General features: G+C 36.2%; 3 protein-coding genes and 1 long non-coding RNA gene across 4 annotated transcripts; 3 read left to right on the forward strand and 1 right to left on the reverse strand.

The window, feature by feature from the left end:
• Positions 1-207: 207 nt before the first annotated feature.
• LOC148154145 (uncharacterized) lies at positions 208-5,128 on the forward strand. The gene is made up of 4 exons (XM_088015503.1): positions 208-701; positions 1,589-1,846; positions 3,784-3,863; positions 4,668-5,128. Exons 1-4 carry the CDS (start codon positions 227-229, stop codon positions 4,725-4,727), a joined length of 873 nt encoding a protein of 290 aa, XP_087871629.1. The 5' UTR covers positions 208-226; the 3' UTR covers positions 4,728-5,128.
• A 1,759-nt stretch (positions 5,129-6,887) lies between these two features.
• Positions 6,888-12,222, reverse strand: LOC148154146 (receptor-type tyrosine-protein phosphatase eta-like; the record flags this gene model as incomplete). Its single annotated transcript, XM_088016046.1, has 5 exons — positions 6,888-7,165; positions 8,356-8,613; positions 8,967-9,224; positions 11,281-11,538; positions 11,976-12,222. Coding segments are annotated over 5 exons (1,299 nt in total), but the record flags the coding sequence as incomplete, so codon positions are not given.
• Positions 12,223-18,512: 6,290 nt separating this feature from the next.
• LOC106913294 (uncharacterized) lies at positions 18,513-21,949 on the forward strand. The gene is made up of 5 exons (XM_088015502.1): positions 18,513-18,662; positions 19,696-19,731; positions 20,344-20,784; positions 20,977-21,219; positions 21,603-21,949. Exons 1-5 carry the CDS (start codon positions 18,629-18,631, stop codon positions 21,914-21,916), a joined length of 1,068 nt encoding a protein of 355 aa, XP_087871628.1. The 5' UTR covers positions 18,513-18,628; the 3' UTR covers positions 21,917-21,949.
• A 646-nt stretch (positions 21,950-22,595) lies between these two features.
• LOC148154147 (uncharacterized) lies at positions 22,596-23,523 on the forward strand. Its single transcript, XR_015766076.1, has 2 exons — positions 22,596-22,678; positions 22,782-23,523. It is a non-coding gene; the product is annotated as an uncharacterized LOC148154147 (long non-coding RNA).
• Positions 23,524-26,351: the final 2,828 nt, after the last annotated feature.

The raw sequence follows: 26,351 nt of genomic DNA on the forward strand, positions 1-26,351 counted from the left end.
TTCAGAGTCTCATTAAGTCTCTCAAGAAAAATTATCTGCAACTGGATTTAACATGAACCTGTCAGACTGGAATTGCATTTAATGATAAAAAATTATCACTAAATGCAATGATCTTACTTAGCCGCTAATGTATTCCCAGGTGCAGGAAAACCCTCTTCACCCACTTTCTCTCAAAATCTGATAGATTAAAATAAAAACAAACATATTTTATATCTTTAAACTTATAATGTTTATCTTCTGTTTTTCTCCACATGTTGTATTTGATGATGACCAAGCTCTTTGTACCGGCTGTGAGTGTTGTCCTTCTGGCACAGAGTGCATCACCACCAATGGAGTTGATCAATGCATTGACCCCTGTGCCACTTACACTGTACTGAACGATGCCTGGCGTTCAACTGAGAATACAGACAGATCAATCTTACACTGCGACGGAAATATTGTCTGGAGTGGATGGTATCGCTTCTATTTGGGGCAGAGCAGCGCTTGGATACCAGAGAAATGTGTAGCAGAATACCGATGTGGAACCGCTGCTCCTTTGTCGATGACTCAGTCTCATCCAGTCCAGCTTAATGTATGTATGTGTGCCTGGACGGGTTCCTGCTGCTCTTTTGCCTCCCACACCATTCAGGTCAAAGTTTGTTCTGGTTACTACGTCTACAAACTTCAAAAGCAAACTGAATGCCATTACACATATTGTGCAGGTAATGTTTTATGGTAATAATTTACAAATAATTAAAAATGATCTGTTTTCCTTTTACAACCAGATGATTTCAATGTGCAGACACACACACACACACACACACACACACACAAACCCTAATCAACTCCTCATTAAATTTATTGATATTTCAGTTATTTTCTTGATCAAACCAAATGTGTAGCATAATTTTTATGTTTGGCAAAAGAAAAATAATGATTTATATTGCAATTCATGTTGTGTTTATCTGCTTTAGAAATTCCGCCCTTCTTAGTTCTAACACAAAGTGAGACCAGCATCACTCTGCAGTGGAGCGCGATCACCACCAGCTTTGTTCTCCAGTATGACGGCACAGAGACAAACATCAATAAAGCAGATGGAGCTGCAACAGTGACGTACACAGTATCATCTCTCACTGCTGGAACCATTTACACATTCACTCTCTACACTGTGACTAAAAATGGAAGAAACAGTGGAGGACAACTGACAGCTGTCACAGGTGAGATATTTCAATGACGATCAGCTTGGACCACCATGTTTGGATCATTTGGGAGAAAACCCTGGAAAACACTCATAGGTGTCTAAGAGAACAATGTAACTATAATTATATAACTATATTTCTCTTCTCTGGTAGCTGAGACCATAAAACAACCTGTTATAGTTTTGTAAGATGAAAAATGTGATGAAAGATCAATAATGTGTTTATAACATAGATGGCAAAAACAATCATATATTCCCTTCACGCTACTATTTGATTGGCTTGGACATGTTTTTTAAATTTTTTTTGTCCGAGGTACCATTAAGATACCAGCATCTCATAGATGAACAAGAAATCCAACCTGCAAAAATCTAAACTGTATCATTTCTGAACATCTAATTTTTCTATATCAGCTCCTCAAAATGCAGAAGGATTTACAAAGTCGGGACAATATAAGAGCAGCATCACCCTGCAGTGGAATAAAATCAACAACAGCACCAGCTTTGTTCTCCAGTTTAACGGCACAGAGACAAACATCAATGCACCAGATGGAGACGGACCAGTTAACTACACAGTTTCATCTCTGACTCCTGGAACCAGATACACATTCACTCTCTTCTCTGTGTTTGAGAGCATCAGAAGCAGTGGAGTACAGCTTGTAGCTTTCCTTGGTGAGATAATTCACTTCTTTATAATGTATAAATTGACACTAATTGACTATTGATGACCATACATTTAAGAGTCAAGAGGCCAATGAGATATTAAAACGATACACCAAAATTATCATTGTACTTCTGGCAAGTTTAGATTTCAAATTATTTTCATTGTACCAAGATGTTTGTCTTTGACTGTATGTAACATAAAAGTAGAATCAATTTTTTAAAATTATTATTTAGATCTTATTTAAAAAGTGGTATGTTGAATATTTATAATCTCCTCAATGATCAATGGACAATATTTTTTTACAGAAATGTCCTCAGACTGCTAGAAGGCAGATTTTCACAGGAAGTGCTTTTCACTTAGAAACTGTTGATTATAATTAAATTCTCTAACAAAATGTACATCAACAAATTTATTTAGTTTTATTTAACTCAAATAAGTAGATTGTACTGCAAACAGTTTTTGTCAGATTTAAATAAATAACTGCCACAACTGAAGAAAGTAATTAGATTATTTATATTTTACTTAACAGTTAAAATCTTCTTGTTTTTTACTGTAAATGTTTTTTACAGTATAGATTAAATGATTGGTGTTAATTCATCCATATCTATTCTCATTTTTACGTTGACAACCACTATCACGCTGGAATCTGATCAACGTTCAACTAAAGAACCACGTAAGTAAATCCATTTGTGAGATACCTGCTAGTTATTTTTTCCCCTTTCATAAGTATGAAATCTGTTTTTATTTTTTGAGCATTTTGATAGTCTTACATTATGAAAACAATCAAATATCACTAAAATCTGACTTCCTTAGGACTAAAATAAATACAATTATTTTAATGAACAACAAATTTTATAACCAACATTCCATTTTTAGTTCACTTTACACTTTAAGATTTTCCTACAACAACACAGTAATACAGTGGTAATATTGGGGTAAATGGTAATAACAATAATTGTAAACATTTATGTAAAGCACAGTCCAACATGTGATGTAGTTCTGGTTGCAAGCTTAGAGATTTTGTCCTGCAAAGTGTCGATTTTTCACATATCATTTTGCCCGTGAGCGCCCTCTTGTGGTCAACTATCAAAGTGATTTTACATAGAATTATTTTGACAATCCAACAGTCTTTCCACTCTTCCATTGAAGAAAAAAAAACAGATTTGTTCTATGCACAGTCAATAGCTGTAATATCAACATATTGTCTTACCCGAGTGTAGATACTTCTCTGATTAGTGTGATTACAAATAGGGAGGGCAGCTTTATGTAAAATTTATATTTTGCACATTTTTGTACTTTCATTTGGGTTTTAAATGCTTCTAAAAAACATCCCACACACTTAACAAAATAAACTAAATAACACCCAGCTGGTTTTTGGCAATAGAATTATGTTTTGTGGTATTTGAAAAATTATCAGTTTCATGTTTGGTCAGCTGGTTTTACCACTGTATGATATTTACAATGGCTGCTGGAGAAAACTTAGCTATTGACTTTCCATTCAGGAAAAGACTTGCTGCGTTCCTTCTGGTTGTGCAGAAGGTTGTACTTCTGCTTTTCAAAGATGTACGGATGTATAATTGAGCATCTGTTTGCAGCCATTTTCATATGCGAGTGTAAAAGTTGAGTTGTGGGCTTGGCCAGCAGCAGCTTATTTGGATTTAGAGAGACAAGAGGGCCTAAAACAGCTCATCCTGAAAGGAGCTCAAAACAGGAAGAACTGATTAGACTGAAACCTCATTACCTGAGAAGGATTTTGTGCAAAAAATGTGATGAACATATTTTGTAAATCCCATAGATGTATTTTACTGGTAACTAAGTGGTAATGCTTTTTTCCATTTATAACTGTAACTGTAGTTGAAAATGTTACAGATATTTATGTAAATTATTATATTTTGTCAACATAATTTAATGGTAACCTTTTTCTCATTTGTTTCTGGGTCAACAGGTTATGTCTCTACAATGAAAGTACAATTAACTTCTCAAAGAAAACTGTCAGAATCAGAGATGGAACAGGTTTTAGCAGAGGTGAGGCTAACCTGTGAAAAAGTTAATATTTTTGTAGGTTTTACTTATCATTGAACATAAATTTAAATAGCCTTAACATTATTTGGTGGTAAGATGGTTTGTTTTTGTCATGATCCGTGGTTTTCTGTGTGTTTTTCAATGTGTTCCTGTTTCCCTGTGAGTCTCTGTCCTGTCCTCCCCGTTGATTGTCTCCCAGGTGTGTCTACTTACCTGATTACCCTCCATGTGTATTTAAGCCCACCTGTGTCTGTGTTCTTCGTCGGGTCCTTGTCTATGTCGTAGTTCGTCACTCGCCAGTAGAACTGTAAAGTCCTGGTTTGTGTTTGTTCCGTCTGGTCCGTTTGACAGTTGCTACCGGTATTTAGCTGCGTGCTTGTTCCTGCCGTGCTGCCTGCCTTGGACTGTGTGTGCTTTATTATCATTAAATCTTCATCACCATAACCTGGGTCTCAGCGTCTCTCCTCACCACCAACCACACTTCATGACAGAAGCAACTGATACACAGGACAAAAACGAGAGCTAACGCTATCCAGGACTTCACAGTTCTACTGGAGCGGAAACAAGACGTGACTTGGACACAGACACAACGAACTTAGACAACGACAACTTAGACACAGATTAACGACAAGGATCCGACGAAGAACACAGACACAGGTGGGCTTAAATACACATGGAGGGTAATCAGGTAAGTAGACACACCTGGGAGACAATCAACGGGGAGGACAGGACAGAGACTCACAGGGAAACAGGAACACATTGAAAAACACACAGAAAACCACGGATCATGACAGTTTTGATTTTCAGTACCTCAAAGGAAATGGTTTATCACAGTTTTCCATGAAAGTTCGCATCATCAAACCATAAGAGATGAAGAAAGTCAAGGATGACGTCTTGGATCAGCCCAGTCGCAACAAGGAATATTTACTTCTGCCTTAAATTGTATATATTGTTTTCAGCAACATTTATTTAACTTGGACAACTTTTTCTGAGTGATTGTTTAAATAATATATCATTGGTGAATCTATTTCTGTCTAACTAGTGGTTCAGGTGTCTGACTTTTTGTTCAGTTAATCAGGATTGCTGTAATGATTTTCATATACATATATTGTGTTGGATTGCTATTGAGCTTAATGGTGGCAGTAATTTTTGTGTCTTTGAAGGCAATGTTAAAACTGAAAACAGCATGTAGTTCATAAAACAAGAAACTGTAATCATAATAAAAAGAAGTGAAATTAAAGTGTCTTTACTTTTAAACAAACAATAAATTAAGTTATTTTATTAACTTTTTTCAATTTCTCATAGCAGTTACAACAAATAGTTTCCATCTTCTTTAGGTCAGCCAGACGGTCGGCTGCTCAGTCAGCTCAATCTTCAGCCTGTTGTGTCTCATGCACTTATCGCTGCTCCCTCTTAAATCTCCTGATATTATTTCCCCAGAGTTGGATCCTGGTTGGATCAGTACTTTTTCAGAACATTCTGTTGAACCCGACTTTGCTTCTTCCCCTCATCAGGCTTGCTGATAATTTTGCCCTTTGTTGGGCTTCATACCTCATAAGCTCCACCTTTCTATTTTATTTAGGTTTGCAATTACATTTATGTTGGCATTTTACATTTTCATCATCTCATTTTCTGATTCTTTAAGCACAAATAAAAGTGAGGATGGAGGAGTAACAAGATAATGGAAGTACCTGTGACAGTTTAATAACTAACAAAAAATAAAGAAATTCACAGAAAATACAAAACGAGAACCCTGAAGGTCATTTTTGTTTTCAGCTTACCTTTGTTTTATTTAGAAAATAGTAGAATATGCGTCGTATTACAGGGAAGAGTTTTGAAAAATCTATGTGTGCATCGCTGCTTTGAGCATCTCCTGTAAATCCTAAGATCCATGTGAATATGTAGAAAAAGTAACCCGCCTGCATTAAAAATGAAGTATTAAAAGTAACCCTGCATTGTTTATCAACAACATATCCATTACCAAGTATCAAAAACTATAATTCTGGTCTTTACATAATAGAAATTGAAAATGAGAATTCAAGAAATAACTATTTAAACTTGACTTATGAAGTAACGACTGTCCTTGTTCTTTATCTTCAAGGAGTAACAGAGTGAATGGCCACAGAAAACATCTCTGGTGGGAGTCCAAGTGTTGTGTAAAGCTGGAATACAAACAAAATCAAAAAGAAAGTTTTATGTGAAACAGCAATTTCTGAATATCCTGAATTAAAAGTAAAAATAAATTTAAGATAAAATGAAGTAGTATTTTACCTCTCTCAGTAACTCCTCTAATTTAGAGTTTGACTGGTCACCTGCTGATCGTAATCTTATTTTCATTCGAAGAATATATTCTGTTGACACAAATACACTCTAAGTCAGATGAAATAGTTATAATCAGTAAAGATGACATCTATTAATGTTGCAATTAAAATATTTTTATTTTGTAAGGAAACAGAGCTAGCATATAGCAACATTGAAATTTCTGTTTTTCATATATTCATATTTAAGAAAATATTTGAGTAAAACACTGACCAATAATAAAATATCAACTTAAAGTAAGTTTTTATATTGCTTAGGAAAAATATGAAGGATAATCTGAAACTGGATTCAAACATGCAAAAGTAGAGAAAAATGCAACTAAAGGGAACAAAGCAAATGCCAGGAATCTGTGTAAATTAACCAAAATCATACTTACTGGGTCCTTAGATGTACACAGATGTTTGGGTGAGTTGATGTATATATATATATATATATATATATATATATATATATATATATATATATATATATATATATATATATATATATATATATATATATATATAAAACAAACAAACAAAAAAGTCTGTAAGCATGAAGTATTAAAAATAATTTTCTAAAGTTTCAATAACAATTATAATTTAATGAAACATTGATAGAAATGTTAATTCCTGAACTATTTATTCATTTGTAAGATTTATGCACAAAACGTCACACTTTGTTGGCTAAACATGTTGCTGATGATAAACAGCAAAATCCCTGACTTAACTACACATTAAAGAAGTTACCAGTGGCTGTGGTGATGCTGACTCCACTGCTTCTGACGCTCTCAAACACAGAGAAGAGAGTGAATGTGTATCTGGTTCCAGCAGTGAGAGATGTGACTGTATGTGTCACTGGTCCATCTCCATCTGGTGAACTGATGTTTGTCTCTGATCCATTAAACAGGAGAACAAAGCTGGTGCTGTTGTTGATTTTATTCCACTGCAGAGTGATGCTGCTCTCATTTTGATCTGATGCTCTGAAGCCTTTTGCATTTTGAGGAGCTATGCCGAAAAATAAGAAGTTAGACAATGTTAGAAGTTGTACAGAATAAAAAATTATTTCACTTATAACAAGACATTTTCCCATATTAACTAGTATGTTTTTCATAAATATTCAAGTATAAATTACTTAAAACAAGCTCCTGTATCTTGATGAAAAATTACTTGCACTTTAGCTTTGTCTTATTTCATGTGCACTAAGATATTTGCACTAGAAACTAGAACAAATTTGCTTGATCAGGTGCTTTTGCAGTGTAGGAAAGTTGAACTGAGATTAAGTTTGTATCATAAACTCAGTCACAGATGTGTGGTACCAATAATTGGTTGCCAATTGCTGCTGCCACTAGTCTGGTGCAGCTAAGTGTGGTCGGTGCAGGAAGAGATGTTCTGTGAGGCAGAAGCTCAGTTGGAGACTGCAGCTCCAAGGAAGAAGGTGTTGCTTTGTGAGAGCATGTGTTAAGGTACCCCGAGTGGCTGCAACCAAAGATTCAAGGGTTCCTCAAAAATGCAGGAAAGACTCAAAGCAACCATCCATAAGGTCTTGATGGTGGAATAACATTATAACACAATCCAAAGCTAAAAAGACTATGATTTTACATAGTACGCCCCTGATTTCAGACTGAAACAAGTCCATGCTAGACATATCTCAACAGATTTTAACAGAAGCAAAAAGGATACAAGCACCTGTGTCTTACTGATAAGGTTTTAAAGATGCACTATGAAATGCATTAGATAATACATACGTGTACGTAATAAACAAATTACATTACGTCTTACCAGTAGCAACCGTGATGTTTACAGCCCTGCCCCTAACATTCATAAACACATGGTAGAGAATGAATGTATATCTGGTTCCAGCAGTGAGAGATGTGACTGTATGTGTCACTGGTCCATCTCCATCTGGTGAACTGATGTTTGTCTCTGATCCGTTAAACTGGAGAACAAAGCTGGTGCTGTTGTCTCCTTTATTCCACTGCAGAGTGATGCTGCTCTCATTTTGTCCTGATGCTCTGAAGCCCTCTGCATTTTCAGGAGCTGAGAGGAAAAAATTAGATTTAGAAATGATTCAACATAGAGTCACTGATTATGTCCAACTCCAAGTCCAAGGTGAAACATTCACATCCTAGTTCACAGCTTACAAACATCATTAACTTAAAGTGTTCTTTGAACTTTGAGGAAGATAAATCTCTCACCAGTCACTGCAGCAATGCTGACTCCACTGCTTCTGATGTTCTCAAACACAGAGAAGAGAGTGAATGTGTATCTGGTTCCAGCAGTGAGAAAAGAGACTATATGAGTTACTGGTCCATCTCCATCTGGTGAACTGATGTTTGTCTCTGATCCATTAAACTGGAGAACAAAGCTGGTGCTGTTGTTGATTTTATTCCACTGCAGAGTGATGCTGCTCTCATCTTGATCTGATGCTCTCACAGCTTCTGTGTTTCTAGGAGCTAAAATAGAAGAAGAATTCATTAGTAGGCTGATAACATTGGTTTAGCCAATAGTTTTATTGGTGATTTAAAGATGAATAGTCTTCAATCTAACATCTATTCAGCAGCTATGGTAGTACGTCAATTTTTATAGAAATCTAAACTGCCCTTAATATCAATTGTTTCTGTAAAATTAACCAATTTCATTGTATTAGTATTTGTTCAACAGAGGAAAGCTCCATCCTACATTCATTTTAGTCATTCTGCATCCTCTTCATAGTCCTCCATCAATTTTAAACATGTACAAGACCATTTGAAGATCTTTACAGAAATACATCATTAAAATCACAAAGGGATTATCTTAAAATCCTTACCAGTAACAGCTTCAAGTTGTACTCCACTGCTTCTGATGCTCTCAAACACAGAGTAGAGAGTGAATGTGTATCTGGTTCCAGCAGTGAGAGATGAAACTGTCAGAAGTAATGGTTGTTGTCCAGCAGGTGGTGCTATATTCAACTCTGTTTCATTATATTGCAGGATGAAGCTGACATTGTTATTGACAACATCCCACTGCAGAGTGATGCTGGTCTCATCCTGTCTCAGTGATGTGAAGCTTTCTGCATTTTGGGGGGCTGAAAGAAAAGAATAGGAGCTAAATTATGTCTTCAGTTCATTGGACTTTGGTGATGAAGTGACTTTCTCAAAAACCTCATGTCAATTAAAAATCGTTGACCTTGGTTTTGAATAAATTAATGTATTTAATTCCTCACCAGTAACAGCTTGAAGTTGTACTCCACTGCTTCTGACGTTCTCAAACACAGAGAAGAGATTGAATGTGTATCTGGTTCCAGCAGTGAGAGATGAGACTGTGTGAGTTACTGGTCCATCTCCATCTGGTGAACTGATGTTTATCTCTGATCCATTAAACTGGAGAACAAAGCTGGTGCTGTTGCTGATTTTATTCCACTGCAGAGTGATGCTGCTCTCATCTTGTGCATATTGTGTGAGATTTTTTGCATTTTTAGGAGCTAAAAGAAAGACAAAAGACATGTTGTTAAAATCTAAGAATTACATATGATTTGAGAGTCTGGATATTTATACTGAGGTGGAGATCAAAATCTCAAAGGAAAATCTCAGTCTCTTTTTAGCATCTACCTGACATCAGATGCTAAAAAGACACAATTTTCCAATGTGAGTCAAATTTCCTCTCTCTTTTGCTTTTATCTTACACCTGACTACTCATGACTTTAACTTTTTGTGCTTGATTGTTATAGTTCTTCGTGTTTTTAGGGTCTACTCACTGTGAATATAACCACTGTCTCACATTATGACAGTACTGCAAATAACTGAAAGGTTACGTTTAAGCCCTTTCTGATTCAAACTGCGCTGCTCCCTGGATGTTGGCTCTCACCAGAAACTAAATTTCTCTGTGTGTAGTGGCAATGTTGGTCATGCATCTTTTTACACTTTGACCTTGATGGAAATCAACCATGTGGACAAATTCACACGCTCACTGCGTGGCCAAGGAACAGACAAGAATATACTCCACCTCCCAGAATTCCCTGCATTTTTTAAATGATTTGTTCATATCAGTTTAAAATGAACATATCACATGTTGATGTAAACAAATGTTTTGAATGAAAAGGAGAAGTTGGAAGAAAATAAAATCTTATATAATCTATCCCTTCTCTCAAAAGACAATTCACTATACTGTAAGCAACTAAGCATCAGCCAACTATCCATATAGATACATCTTTATGCACATAATAGGCAATGTATATAAAAAACAATTAAGATATATTATCTTTGTCATAATACAGGAGTATTGAATCAATATACTTCATAATTCTTTGATAGAATATCATATTTTATCACTTTCTTGAAAGTAAAAATGTATCTACTCTCTTTGGTTTCTTTAGACAGATTGCTCCACAGGTTTCACACCCAGGTGTAACGTAAACCCATTCATCAAGGTTCCCTTTAAAGTATCGGATCTCCAGTGACATTAAAAAGCTTTAAGCACAGAAACAAGAACCTGCCTTCTGAAGATGTTTATAATGGTAGGAAATGTAGATCACTGCATTGCAGAAACCTCGCTAGACAACTGTCCTGAATTTGATGGCCAAAGGAAAAGCTACAAGACTTGTGGCTCCTGATGTTTGTGTAACCGGCAGTCGTATTAATCGCGTGCAGAAGGCATATTTGAACCTGATCTTCAGAGAAATTGAGGTCAGCTGTTTGTGTATTCAAGATCTTATCACTAAGAACAATGATGTTACTGTACCTTTCATTGACTTAGTTCCCATGAAAAATTGCCCTGGAATCTGAGATGATGTGCTGTCCCAGTTCTTCAGTTTCAGTCAGTGTACCTGGACTTTATTTGAACCTGAGAAACCCTGAGCTATATTCACTGAAGAGGGATCTAAGGAGGAGACTTTGGTTCTGGGCAGAGACATGAGCTTAGACGGGCGATACCCAAGTGCTGCCATCTTGAAACATTCCTTCGCTGGAGAAGGAGTGCGTCTAAAAGCTGCAGAACAGCAGCTCTGTCCTCTAAGCACAGCTTGCTGCAGTCACTGGTGAGAGTCCAACAATGAAGCCAACCTACCGTGTCTCCCAGATCTCCAAAGGCCCAGACGGTGCTCTGCAGTCTAGAACAGATATAAAATGTGTTTGTTTAAAACTTACCAGTCGCTGCTGCAATGCTGACTCCACTGCTTCTGATGCTCTCAAACACAGTGAAGAGAGTGAATGTGTATCTGGCTCCAGCAGAGAGAGATGAAACTGTGTAGTTCACTGGTCCATCTCCATCTGATGCTCTGATGTTTGTCTCTGTGCCGCTAAACTGGAGAATGAAACTGATGCTGCTGTTGACTCTGTTCCACTGCAGAGTGATGCTGCTCTCATCTTGTCTCAGTAATCTGAAGCCTTCTGGGTTTTTAGGGGCTGAAAGATGAGTAGTGAAATCATCCCATAGTTTTTAGCATTTCATTGGCCCGATTTTACACCAAAACAAAGATGTTGATTTTACTGCTCAATCCAACTGGATACATATTCTTTATGTGGATGTTTAACAAATATTTGGCCACATTGGTTCATAAAGAATTAGTTATTAGCTGCACAATTAAGGAAAATCTAAAATGGCTTTGTGCAAGATGTGGAAATAAAATAAGTTACTGAATTATATTTTATCAATGAAAATAGAAATGAGAATTGGATTGTATAACTATAAAATGTTATTATAATATCACATATTTTACTGCTCTTTCCCAAACCAATTCCCTCTTGCTCGCAAATATTCCTTGACCTCCTTCAAAGCTACGTTTCTCTGTTCAGATTGAACGCGTCGTGCAAAAACAGTCAATGTAATTTTAGCACATTACGTTGTCTGTAACAGATGAATGGTAAACTCAGTGAGCACGCTTCATCAAACCATCCTTCTTGGTTCCCAAAAGCCGCAGCCGTACACGTTGTACCAGCCGAGTTTGGCTGACCGTTCGCCCAGTGCCGAAACAGAGATGTGCTGCCATCGGACCACAGCTTTTCACGATATAAGCCAATCCACACATCCTCTGACCCAATCAGGTTTTTTATTTCATTGTTTTCTGTCAGAGTTCTTACACTGTGAAAGAAGGAGAATCACAATATTATAAAAGTTCATTTAAAAAGGAGAAAAAGAAAAAAAATCACACACCGGTCACGTCTCTCTTGTCTTTGTAAAAACAGATTTAAGTTTGCAGTTACTGTTTGGATGTACCATGCAACAAAAAAAAAATCTGTAACTCAGATGAACTCATGCTTCTTCTCGCCTTGTAAAAACACCAAAAATATTTTATAAAATATAACAAAACAGCAATAAAAAAAACTTCAGTATCAGTGTTTTCTGTATAACCGTCTGATGAACAAGTTTGTATTTAAAGCATCAAATTCTAGTTGGCCGATTCTCAAGTGTTATTTCAGTATTTGACATACCTGACGAGATCGATGTAAGTCCCTCTGCAGTGTGTCTGAGCTGCAGTCCAATTTTTGTATTCATTAACCAAAACAAAGGATGGTCTGTTGTTTACAATACCTGTGAAGGGAAAACGTTGACAACATTCCCATCAAGTCAAGTTAGGAAACTTTATATATGTAGGGCATTTTAGAAACAAGTCGATTTAAACGATGAAAACAAAGTACATCTACTGCATTGACTGGTGGCAAAATACCAACATCACAACAAACTTCAAGTTAAAACCAGTTTATAGTTTATTGCGAAACTGGGTAGTTCTTGGAAGAAAAAGAGAATGTTTGACCTGAGTGGTATAGTCACGAAGCAACTGCGTGAGTTGATTGACTATGATGCTTCCCATATTCAGGTGTGAGGGTTGATGTGGTGTGCATAGCTACATGAATAAAAATAAAATGATAGCTTACCATTGTAGCAGACAAAGTGAAATGTGCTGCTGCAGGGGTAGTCGTGCCATTTCCCCGTGGAGGAATACAACACAACACAGTTTTCTATTCCACCAATATTGGTAGGTTCTGCACTGTCCCAGTTTCTAAATGTTGATGCTCCTTCCCCATAGAAGCTGCTGTTGCTTAGAGACCACTTCCAGCTGTTTACCAATTCATCATAGAGGCCAATCCAAGCCTTTCCTGTAACAATTGTAGAAAACAGTTTGTGTCTCTAACTGCTGAGTAAGACAAACTGATAAGATCCATGCTCTCTCACAAAACTGGTTTTACTAAAGAAGTTATCGTTAACCCACCTGTATAGTTTAAGTTTTTTACAGCTTCGACGTCAGCTGAGTTTTCGATGGTGGCCATGTCCGTGTAGTTACGTCTGCAGGCAGTCTGAGCATTTCCCCAGTTTAGTGATGTCCGAATAAAGTAGTAGTGATACGTTCCGGCAAAGCTAACTTGCAGCAGAGCGCCTGGAAAAAATGAATATGTACATATTTATGCAGACTACTTCTGTATAAACCTGCTTTCTATTGAAGAAACACACACAGGAGCAAAACCTTTCTGGGACACACTCATATTCTGACGGAAAGAGAAACTGGAGGTAGTGAATGTTGCCTGTAGGGTCAACAAACTCTTCCCTAAGTTCAGTAACACGGTGAAACTCTACCTTCAGACAGGCGTAAGCTTTTAAGGTCAGGACAATGCTAGAAATCTTAATGTGTTGGTCAGTTGCACAATTTCTGCTTGTGGCCACTAAATTGCACAGTTTTCTTTCAATACCAATGCATGTGAACACTTCCCTCAAAAAAAAAATAAAAAATTGTGACAGCTACACTTTGAGTGTAAAATGTGTAATTTTAATTAAAAAATTTTTATATCAAACATAAAATGGCAAACAGATTTCTTTCCTGGGAATTAAAGTATATCTGAGCCTTTAATGCACGCTGCCTCATTTCTCATTGCTGAAGTGTCATGTTGTAAAGAACCTCTGTCTGCTTGCTTGGTGACAACAAACTATGCAAACAATCTTGAAAGATTGGCATGCATATTAACTACATAAGAAGAAAAATATTTACACTTTATTTTCCTCATTCTAACTCAACCTTGCTTTTTCAGAGGTGCTGGTAAGTCAGTGACCATGATATAAAAGAAGCTCAATATTATAAACAATCACAAATAGATATAAAAAAAGACATTTTACAAACCAGTGAGCCCAACGAAGATCAACCAATGTTCCATGAATGAAATCTTTAAAAAAAAGAAAAAGAAAAGAAAAGCAGACTGATATTTTCGACATGTCTAAATTTGAAAACATGACTTGCATTTCATACTAAAAATATGAAACACTAATTACTGAGGTTATTGGTGGTTCTTGCCTTTCTATTACTGATCTCTTCCCACTTAAAAAATATCTTGCATGTGCTGCAAACCACATGATACTGGAGTCTGTAGCTGTTCAATTAAGTTTTTACAAGTGGACATGGTTTCATATCAAGAACTTGTCAGATTTTTTTTTTTTTTTAAATGTGACATTTTTCCCCATGTTCTCTCAAACAGGGGAATGAGGATGTGATGAGAAAACCAAACCAACTGAGGAACTTAGGTGTTATGTAGATGTTACCTGAGGCTTTGTTTACACAAGATTTCTGATATTATTCTCAGTCGACCTGGGAATAATTGGGTGTGTGAGTGTGTGTATGCCATCCATTTTTGTATGTTCTTACATTATGTGAGTGGATGAGGATGGGAACATGTGATTGTGTCTGTCTGTGCCTGTTTATGTCAGGTTTTCATAAATCTACATGTCGCGTCAAAAGTGGGGCCTATTTTCCTCATGTCACTTTGACTGGCCGAACAATTTATTTATTTCTTTACAAAAAGATATTTTACACTAACTTTGTTTAGAACCCTGTGGAATATGTGGTACATTTTGAGTCATTTTACTACCAAAGCTAAATTTGTGACCTCCTAAAATTAATTTAAAAACTAATAATAATAATAATAATAATAATAATTTTGGCACATTTAGGGAGGCAGCGGCTTTGACGCGGCCTGATCCCTCCAGGTGCGCCACATGCCTGCATGTGGCGCACCTGGAGAGATCAGGAGCAGAGAGAGAGAGCCGCGGAGGATCACAAGCAAGTCCCGCAAAAACCCAGAACGCAAGAAGAACCCAAAACTAACCTGGATCATACGGCCTTTGGAAGAGACAGACGGCCACCAATAAGAAATTGCGGGGAGCCCACAGCACGCCTTCACCACAAAGCCAAGTGGAAATAGTTCTCATATGAACACCTGCATCACTCACCGTAAGGCAGTGGTTCTCAAAGCCGGTCTTCAGGGATCACAGCCTCCAGTTTCCCTTCTGCCAAACACTTGGCGTGAATAAATGAACTTATTGGATCATTTTATGGCATGCAGAGGAGGCAGTCATTTGAATCAGGTGACAGAGGCACAAATACTCCCATGTGAAAATCTGTTCCCCCTGCGTCGGGAGCGCGCACAGCGCTATATATATATATATATATATATATATATATATATATATATATATATATATATATATATATATATATATATTACTCAAGTAAAAGAAAAAGGTAGTAAAATTACTCTAGTACCTTTTCAAAAAAAAGTTGTAACTTTTTAAATATCGACATCAGGTATCTGATATCAGGCTACTTGTTAACAGGCTTAACGTGCTTAGCTAGTCATCTTTTAGCCAACATTACCTGCATCCAACAGCATTACTCAACTCTGTCGGTTAGTTTGGGGGGAAACTGTGCAAAGTTCTTTGCTTTTTGCGGGTTTTCTGCCATGATTCTAACACACCTGAGTACTGCAAAGGTGTAAACCCAGTGCGAGCGTCTTAGCGCTCATATTGCGTTTAAAGGCGGCTTACAGCTTAACAACTTAAACAGTTTTAACTGCTGAAAAACGAGGCAGAAGGCACATAAGTGCGGAGGACCCCTACTGTATCAAATCATCAAATCGACATAGGAGTAACAGAGAGTTGGCCACTTTAAGGTAAAAACAACAAACAGCTTCCAGTCCGGGGAAGGGGGTGGCATGCAGGGGGGGGGATTTCCCGACTATGCCGCCCTGGGCCTGAGCAGGTGTTTCCCTTCTGCCAAATACCTGACTTGAATAAATGAACTTATTAAATTATTGTTGGCATGCAGAGGAGGCAGTCATTTCCTCCGCATGCCAGATTATTTTAGACAGCTGAAATATTTGGTTTCACCCATATGACTCTGCGAATATAGAGCAGCAGAAGAACAAACAGTTAAGGAGTTTTTGAAAGAATAATTACTTATATTAGTTCATAAAATATCCCTGTTTTTAAACTACATAGACAAACTGAGTTATCAATAACGGTATGAAGAAAAGTAGGAGTCTTGAGAAAAGGCTCATTGTTAGGATTGAGCACATCCTCATTCTTGACTATCAGTTACCAAAAGCCAACATGTTTATTCATGTACGTTTAACTTTTTACTTGATCTTTAAGGTAAGGTTAAAATAAGAGAACAGTTCAATCATGCAGAAACAAATGTTTTAATCTGGTAGATTAAAATTGCTGGCAGGTTCACCCAAAGTTTAATACATATAGGGGGAATAATATCAGATTATAATCCTCTTAAAAAAATCTTGATTCCTATGTATCAATTTATGTTACTCAGAAATATCAGTTAAAACATGAGAAAGAAAGAGCGACCACAAATCAGTCACCCCAACAAGTCCAGCAGGGGGCGACAAAGACATTAATACTGGACCGTCTTAAAATGCAGTCACAGAAGCAAACTCTAAGAACATTCAGTGATTTTATCCGTCTGTTTCTGCAGATTTTTAGCTAGATTTCATATTTAGTTTGATTTCATATTTTGCTCTTGTGGTTAAAGATCAAGTAAAGAAGTGATAATTACATGAACTACTGCCCTCTGATCCACCGTCGCCCCTGCATGGCAGAAACAGCTTTCCGTGTGAAGAACAAAAACATCGGTTTCTCAGAAACATCTTGTTTCTTTCTCATGTTCCAGACTGTAGCACTGATTTTGCTCTTTCACAAGGTGCTTCATTGACACTTTCTGCTTTGCATTGCAAAGTTTCTTATCTTCTTTGCACAGAAGTTTGCAAATGTCCAATGCTTCTAAGTACAAAGGCAAATGGAACTATGCACACCCTGCATTATTCTTGCTTGCTCTAATATCACCTATAGTGTAATATGCTTCTTTACTTTAATTTTCCTTAGGTTATCTATGGCAGATCCATTTCACAGGAAAGTATTATTTACAGCATCAGTTACAGTTGTGATATAAATAGACTCCATTACCATGTCATGTATACTTAAAGCTTTGGTTCTCTAGGTTCTCTGGACCTTAACGGTTCTACAGCTCGTTAGCTGGTTGTGCTAATTAAAGAGATCTCAGATGTTGGTGGTGGAATCTGATGAAAACTCTCTGTGGTTTTGAGGTCTCAGTCTCAGCTGCCCTGCTGAAGCCTCAACGTTTCTTCATGGAGCCCTAGGCATTTTTAAGCTTTTCCTGTTTCTTTTTTATGTTGCTGTTGCTTCAGATTGCTACATTAATCACTGCTGCCACAGTGTCCAGTTGGCTGCCTATCTTTTGTTTTTATATAAAGCTTGATCTGGAAATCCCACAGGATGTTAACTCTGTTATTCTCAACTTCTCTTGTTGTGTCCCCAAACTCAAATGTTCTTGTACTTTATTCCATTTGATAATAATGTTTCATACACTTTGGTTGGCAACATTTTATACCAAACTCATAAATGCTGAATCCTAGTAGGTATATCTGTGCATATATTCCATTTGGGTCCAGTCTGGTGTGATGAATTAGGCTGAATCTTTTCATCCCAATTGAAGGAACTCCTCTTTGCCAAAATAGAATAGGTCACATTCAGCTGCTGTGTGAATGCAGAAATCTGCCCCATTAAACCACTAAACCAGACCAACAGTTACTGTCCTTTGACAGTAACTTTAACTTGTAACTTTATACCTTAAAACAGACGACATGTCTCCAATCGTAGTTCTCTAGAGCTACTTGCAGGTTTTAGATGCATCCCTGCTAAAACTCACCTGAAACAATTTAATGTCTCATTTCCAGACCTTTGCTAGACGTGATTGCATACTGTAGAGATATTTCAATCATTTGATTGAACTGTGTTTTAACAGGGGGTGTAACCCAGAGATTTAACCCAGTAAAACTCCTGTGGTTCTCCTAAACTCCTGACCTTCTCAGTCTCACAAACAATAATGTTGGCAATAAAACAGACATAATGATGCAACTTCTCCTTCTATGAACTCTAGAAATGTTGAACTTTAAATCAAATGACACTAATCTGCTATCATAATTTCCGTGTTTTTACTGTCACACATCCTGGGAAGTGACAATATATGTCATGCCACACCCATCTGTAGTACCTTTAAACATGTAGAGCATCTCAAGACTTTGTCTCTGTGTGCCTTGAAAGCCTGAAGCTGTCATCCGCTTCTCTGTGTTGTGAAATGCATTTGTAGTGTTTGGATGTTGAACTTATTTTCTTGATACTTTAATTTATCTCAAGCTTTCACTGATGGATTACAGGCTCATCCTGTTTGGGCTCTCAGGTTTGTGTCTGTTGTTTTTATTATTCTAACTTCTTAACGTCTTTTTTCTTTTAGACTTTCTTCCACAGAGGGAAACTGAAGCAGAGATGCAACCTTAGAAAAAAGTTAAAATCAAAGTAATGTGTTGAACATGTACATGTGCACTATGTACATTTTCATAGTGTACATGAAAATGCACATGAGGTGTGATTGGCACTTTCACCTCAATACAAGGAAATCGTGGGTCCAAACCTTTCCTCAACTTTTAGGTACATTAGAATTACCAAAATTATTTATAATTTCTATTAATGTAACTTTTGTTTACAGCTTGAACAAACTATTTATATTGGTCTTACACCAGGGTTTTGTGATGGCTACTCCAAAACATTAACTTTGCTGTCCTTTCTTGATTATCTAAAATAATTATTATTGTTGTTTTCCATTCAGAAGACCAATTTGTTGTTGAGCTGTAACTTTCAGGATGATTTCTTCAATTGATGCTGGAATATATTTATGAAATTCCACCTTTATTCTCCAGATATAACAATATATGGGGGGAAAAACGCTTCAGTCATCACTAAAAATTAAGTTATTTATTTCTTAGTGTGTTTTCAAACTATAATCTGGCTTCTTCATGTTGCCAGTGGATAATGTGATCTTCCTCACTAAATGTTTTTTCACCAGTGTTGGAAAATGAGATTACTTCAGCATCTTTACGAAGTCCATAGACAAATCAGATTTGTTTAAACTGTTTATGACAGCCTGACTGATTTGTTTAAACTTTTGTATGATCTCAAACCTTTAAGCGGTGTGTTTACAGTACAGGTGCGCCTGGATTTAACTATGATCTAGTCTAACAAATCAATGACGTCCCTCTGAGATTTTTCTAACAGTTTAACTGATTTTAGTTGACTTGCTTAAAGTTACATGAAAAATGTTTTCTCTGCTATTATTCTGGCATTTAGCAAATTGTTTTAAATATATTATATGTAAATGTCTAATTTCAAATGTATTGATCATCTATTTTCATATTTTGTTTCTGTTTTGATGGCAGTTTTTCTCCAAACTTCACTGATCTCTGTGGCTACTGGTAAGACTTTACATCTTATTATGAAAGAGAAATCTGTTACTTTTATCTTCAGTCTGTTGGTTGGTCGTTCAAGAAGGCCTATCAGCTATTGATTAATTTAAGACATTCGAAAGGCTCCTAAACAAAGGTTGAGAAAAGATTTGGGGAATAATTTTCTCATTCAGCTTACTCTAAAATCTGCTGTGTAACAATTAAACATGAGTCTCCTTTGAACCAGAGCAAAGTGAAATTCATCATAAAATTTCTTAAAATGAGTTTTATGTTAACAGGAGCAACAGTTTCAAAATGAAATGGAGTGAGAACTTTCTGATCTTTGTTCACAGCAAGCAGAGAGATCTTCAGAGACTCATTAAGTCTCTGTAGAAAAATTGTCTGCAACTGGATTTAACATGAACCTGTCAGACTGTGGAATTGCATTTAGTGATAAGAAATTATGGAAGATATTATGATCTTACTTAGCCGCTAATCTGTTCTCGGGTGCAGAAAAACCCCTTCACCCACATCCTCTCAAAATCTGATAGGTCAAAATAAAAGCAAAAGTATTTGGTATCTTTAAACTTTTAATGTTTATCTTCTGTTTTTTTCCACATGTTGTATTTGATGATGACCAAGCTCTTTGTACCGGCTGTGATTGTTGTCCTTCTGGCACAGAGTGCATCACCACCAATGGAGTTGATCAATGCATTGACCCCTGTGCCACATACACTGTGGTGAACGATGCCTGGCGTTCAACAGAGAATACAGACCAAACAATCTTACGCTGTGACCGAAACATTGTCTGGAGTGGTTGGTATCGCTTTTATTTGGGTCAGACCAACGCTCGGATGCCAGAGAAATGTGTAGCAGAAAACCGTTGCGGAGCCGATGTTCCCTTATGGATAACCGAACCTCATCCAGTTCAGCTTAATGAAATCGTAACTCGCACTGTGTGTAACGCTTGGTGGGGTTCCTGCTGCCATTTTGCCTCCCACACCATCCAGATCAAAGTTTGTTCTGGTTACTACGTCTACAAACTTCAACAGCCAACTGCATGTTGGCTGGCATATTGTGCAGGTAAAGTTTTATGGTAATAATTTATAAAGAATTAAGAATGGTCACACACATACATGAACCCTAATTATTGTTAGATTTTTAGTAATTTCAGTTACTTCCTTAACCGAACCAAATGTGTAGCAAAATTTTTATGTTTGGTAAAATAAAAATAAATATTTATATTGTATTTCATGTTGTGTTTATCTGCGTTAGAAATTCCGCCCTTCGTAGTTCTGGCACAAAGTGAGACCAGCATCACTCTGCAGTGGAGCGCGATCACCACCAGCTTTGTTCTCCAGTATAACGGCACAGAGACAAACATCAATGCAGCAGATGGAGCTGCAACAGTGAACTACACAGTCTCATCTCTCACTGCTGGAACCATTTACACATTCACTCTCTACACTGTGATTGGAAATGTGAGAAACAGTGGAGGACAACTGACAGCTGTTACAGGTAAGATATTCCACTGACAGTCAGCTTTGGTGGCTTGGACCACCATGTTTGGATCATTTGGGAGAAAACACAGGAAAAGACTCATAGATGTCAAAGAGAACAATAAAACTATAACTATAGAACTTTATCTCTCTTCTCTGGCTGAGAACATAAAACATCCTGTTATAGTTTTGTAAGATGAAAAATGTGATGGAAAGATCAATAATGTGTTTATAAAATAGATGGCAAAAACAATCATATATTCCCTTCGCTCTACTGTTTGATTGGCTTGGACATGTTTTTTTTAATTTTCTTTGTCTGAGCTACCATGAAGATACCGGCATCTCATAGATGTACAAGAAACCCAACCTGCAACAATCTAATATAAAATTTCTCTATTTCAGCTCCTCAAAATGCAGAAGGATTTAAAAAATCAGGACAATACAAGAGCAGCATCATCCTGCAGTGGAATAAAATCAACAACAACACCAGCTTTGTTCTCCAGTTTAATGGCACAGAGACAAACATCACTGCACCAGATGGAGACGGACCAGTGATCCACACAGTTTCATCTCTGATTCCTGGAACCAAATACACATTCACTCTCTTCTCTGTGTTTGAGAGCATCAGAAGCAGTGGAGTACAGCTTGTAGCTTTCCTTGGTGAGATTATTTATTTACTTATAATGTATAAATGGATAGAAATTGAACATTGCTGATCGCACTTTTACAAGTCAGCTGCACAAGATAGGCAGACTTTCACAGGAAGTGCTTTTCACTTAAAAACTGCCTAATTTTATTAACTTCAGACAAAAATACACATAAAAAAATTATTTTATTTTGTTTAACTTGAAGAATTAGATTTTGCTCCAAATGGTTTTATTGCAGATTTAAGGAAATAACTGCTACAAATTGAAGAAAGTAATTACATTAATATTTCATTAAACATGTTAGTTAAAATCTTCTTGACTCCAGAAATGTTTGATCTTAATTCATCCAATATATTCTTGTTTTTATGTTGACAACCATCATTGTGCTGGAATCTGCTTGACCTTCAACTAAAGAACCAAGTAAGTAAATCCATTTGTAAGATGCTTGTAGTTATTTTGTCCCTTTAATAAATTAGCCTATTCACCAAATTTGATTTACGTTTTTAAGGTTTATAATAAACTGTCAATGCCAGCAATCAATGAGATCCATCCAATCAAAGTTGTGTGAAAATTAGTTCAATTTTCTCTCTCTTACTGGAAACTAGATGGTAATAGTTGCATTAAAGATTTTACCAAATAATTAAGCCATTGTTACACCAGTGTTCATTTCTGAACTATATTGAAAATCCTCCAAATTACCATGTAAATTGTTATATTTTGACGTCATCACTATGTATTTTTGTGTCAACAGCCTATATTATTAGAATGAAACTTCAATTAAATTCTCAGACACAACCATCAGATTCAGAGATGGAAGATGTTTTAGTGGAGGTGAGACCAACTTTTGTTGAAGTTTAAATCTTTCTACGTTTATTTATCATTTAACTTGAATTTAAATGACTTTTGCAACGTTGAAATGTGTTTTGTTTTTCAGTTCTTCAAAGCACATGGTTTATCACAGTTTTCCCTGAAAGTTCGCATCATCAAACCGTGAAGAAATCCAAGGATGAAATCGAGGATCATGGATTAATGAAAGTGTATTTACGTTCATTAAAGAAATTAAGAAATTCCATTTCTTAATTAATATTCTATCATGCATCATCACCTTTCGTCTAACCAATGGTTAAGATGGTTTTATCTTTGTTAGTTTCTTCTTTCTACCATACTTCAATTTATTAGGATTTATTATGTATAATTTGTTTATTTGAGGAAAATTGTTAGATTAAAAAAAGACACAAAATGGCAAATTTAGATTCAAAAGAAATTAAACTATATTCACTTTTTATGAAATTCAGCTTAGTTATTTTATTAAATGTTTTTAGGTAAGGTAATTGTATTTATTCCTTTCTGATATTATTTCTCCTGCATATACATTCTGATGAGATCAGTACTTTTGCTGCACCCTACCTGGACTCTTCCTCTATAGTTCACCAGATTTGCTAATATTCTTGCTCTCTGTTTGTCTTCATAATTGACAGACTCTACCTTTCCATTGTATTTAGTTTTGCAATTAAATATTAGTTTTGAATTTTCCTTTTTTGCCTACATGCCATCTGGTGATCCTTCAATAGCAAGAAACAATGAAAGAGAAGAAGTCATAGGTAGGAAGGACCCATGGCAGTGTGTGAATAATTAATAAAAAAATAAATAAATTCACAGAAAACACAAAAGCAGAACCACAAGGATCATGAGTTACTACATTATTTTTCTCAGATTATTATTTTTCTTTTCTTTTTTTCTTTACTTTTGTTTTCTGTAAAACAGAATAAAAAACTATCTGTTGCTACTGGAGATAATGATAAGGCCTCCATCTAGAGGCCTTATGGTTACTAAACTCAAAAAACACATAAAACTGCAACTCACTCAAAGAGGAAGAATATAGTAGTAAGTAATGGAGTCAAATGTGATACAAAAATTATCTCATAAAATAATGAGATAATTAAAAAAAATGATTTTGCTTCACGAAGATCCTAATTCTAAAAAAACTGAATTTTCTGACTATTTTTTGATGGGTCAGGCTTTATAGGGTTAATAAATGTCCTTCCTCGTAGATCTGTCCTCATTATTGACTGTTTACCAAAGGGAAAGAATAAAAAACTTCATTTCCTGATTGTTATACTCTGTCAGATTAGAATTTAATCAACATTATTTCGGAATCAGCCTGTACTCTGGTCAATGTATCATTGCTCTGTGAAACCTACTCTTTATTGCAGTTTAAAGCTCTACACTAACTATTTGAGGCCACATGTTTTGGTAACGTTATATAAGGAGGGTTTTCTTCTCACCTTGAATTAGCTTAATAAGCAGAAACAAGTTGAGCAGGACACAGGTTTTACAAAGAATCTGTTGTCATGAAGATTAGCACCATATCAAACCGTACTGAATTTTCTTTCAAACTTACTTTCATGTTTCAGTCTTAAAAAGACCCATTGTCTTATTATGAATCAAAGTGACACTTTCAGTAAGACATGAGGATAAAAATATGTAATTCATGGCTATGTCAGAAACATTTAACAACCATGTTTAATCTTGTGATTATTTTACTAAATAGAAAGTATTTAATTACTCCTGGGGGGGTTTCTCTTTCCCTCCTTGTTCATGTGTTTGTTCAGGTGTGCACCGATCCTTTACCTGCTCTCAAGAGCATAACATCAGGTAAAACATGAGAAAGGAAAAGTGACCACAAATCAGTCACCCCAACAAGTCCAGCAGGGGGCGACAAAGACATAATAACTGGACCGTCTTAAAATGCAGTCACAGAAGCAAACTCAAAAAACGTTCAGTGATTTTATCCGTCTGTTTCTGCAGATTTTTAGATAGATTTCATATTTAGTTTGATTTCATATTATGCTGTTGTGGTTAAAGATCAAGTAAAGAAGTGATAATTACATGAACTACTGCCCTCTGATCCACCGTCGCCCCTGCATGGCAGAAACAGCTTTCCGTGTGAAGAACAAAAACATCGGTTTCTCAGAAACATCTTGTTTCTTTCTCATGTTCCAGACTGTAGCACTGATTTTGCTCTTTCACAAGGTGCTTCATTCACACTTTCTGCTTTGCATTGCAAAGTTTCTTATCTTCTTTGCACATAAATTTGCAAATGTATGTACAAAGGCAAATGAAACTACACACACCCTGCATTATTCTTGCTTGCTCTAATATCACCTACAGTGTAAGATGCTCCTTTACTTTCATTTTCCCCAGGTTATCTATGGCAGATCCATTTCACAGGAAAGTATTATTTACAGCATCAGTTACAGTTGTGATGTAAAATAGCATAATAACATTACAATAACATTTCCATGTCATGTATACTTAAAGCTTTGGTTCTCTAGGTTCTCTGGACCTTAACGGTTCTACAGCTCGTTAGCTGGTTGTGCTAATTAAAGAGATCTCAGATGTTGGTGGTGGAATCTGATGAAAACTCTCTGTGGTTTTGAGGTCTCAGTCTCAGCTGCCCTGCTGAAGCCTCCACATTCTACAACTCTAGCGTTTCTTCATTGAGCCCTAGGCATTTTTAAGCTTTTCCTGTTTCTTTTTTATGTTGCTGCTGTTTCAGATTGCTACATTAATCACTGCTGCCACAGGACGGACGGACGGACCGACAGAGCTTGATCTGGAAATTCCTCAGGATGTTAGCTCTATTATTCTCAACTTTTCTTGTTGTGTCCCCAAACTCAGTGTTCCTGTACTTTATTCCATTTGATAATAATGTTTCATACACTTTGGCTGGCAACATTTTATACCAATCTAATCCATGCTGAATTCTAGTAGATACATTTCTGCATATATTGCATTTGGGTCCCGTCTGATGTGATGTGATGAACTGAGCTAAATTGTTTCATCCCAATTGAAGGAACTCCTCTACAGCTCTGCCAAATTAGAATAAGTCACATTCAGCTGCTGCACTCTAAAAAGTGTTTTTGGCTGTAGTTCATCTTATGGACTTATTTACATTAATTTAACTTAATTCTTTTGCTTTTGCTATGACAACTTACTTTTTTGTGTTCATTCAACTCAAAACTTACAAATCTTTAACCTGAAGGAACTTTTCACTTTGACTTTACTTAAAACAATTGAGTTCAACGCCAGTTTTGTATCCTAAGTCTGACCAACTCAATTTATTATGATCATCCAACTCAATTTACTAAGTTCTTCCAACTCAATTTGCTAAGTTTTTATAACTTAATTCATAAGGGGGTTTAACATGACAAATTTAAGTCATTCTTACTCAAATCATTTATTTTGTTCTAATAAACATTTAAAATTTCTTTGATTTAATTCTACAGAAAGTCAACTCAAACTTTTAAGAAGTTCCAAACTAAATTTAAATAATCTTTTTACAGTGTCATCTAAATACACAAATCTTTTCCTTAAATAACCTTTTTCACTTTGACTTTACTTGAAATAATTCAGTTTGTGTCCCATGTCTGACACAATGACTCAAGCTTACAGGGACACATTCCCAGTAAGCGACTGTGGCTCTGTGGATAGAGCAGTCGCC

The sequence above is a fragment of the Poecilia mexicana genome, unplaced genomic scaffold, assembly GCF_051168715.1.
Source record: "Poecilia mexicana isolate PSO_F unplaced genomic scaffold, ASM5116871v1 scaffold_18, whole genome shotgun sequence".
NCBI classification, from domain to species: domain Eukaryota; kingdom Metazoa; phylum Chordata; class Actinopteri; order Cyprinodontiformes; family Poeciliidae; genus Poecilia; species Poecilia mexicana.

What these genes read in the sequence shown, in the direction of transcription:
- LOC148154145 (XM_088015503.1), top strand. Translation starts at nt 227, where the DNA reads ATGTTTATCTTCTGTTTTTCTCCACATGTTGTATTTGATGATGACCAA. An exon ending in CCATTACACATATTGTGCAG is followed by an intron (nt 702 to 1,588) that starts GTAATGTTTTAT and finishes TTTCTATATCAG; the next exon opens with CTCCTCAAAATGCAGAAGGA. An exon ending in ACAGCTTGTAGCTTTCCTTG is followed by an intron (nt 1,847 to 3,783) that starts GTGAGATAATTC and finishes CTGGGTCAACAG; the next exon opens with GTTATGTCTCTACAATGAAA.
- LOC106913294 (XM_088015502.1), top strand. Translation starts at nt 18,629, where the DNA reads ATGGATTACAGGCTCATCCTGTTTGGGCTCTCAG. An exon ending in CATCCTGTTTGGGCTCTCAG is followed by an intron (nt 18,663 to 19,695) that starts GTTTGTGTCTGT and finishes TTTTGATGGCAG; the next exon opens with TTTTTCTCCAAACTTCACTG. An exon ending in TTGGCTGGCATATTGTGCAG is followed by an intron (nt 20,785 to 20,976) that starts GTAAAGTTTTAT and finishes TATCTGCGTTAG; the next exon opens with AAATTCCGCCCTTCGTAGTT.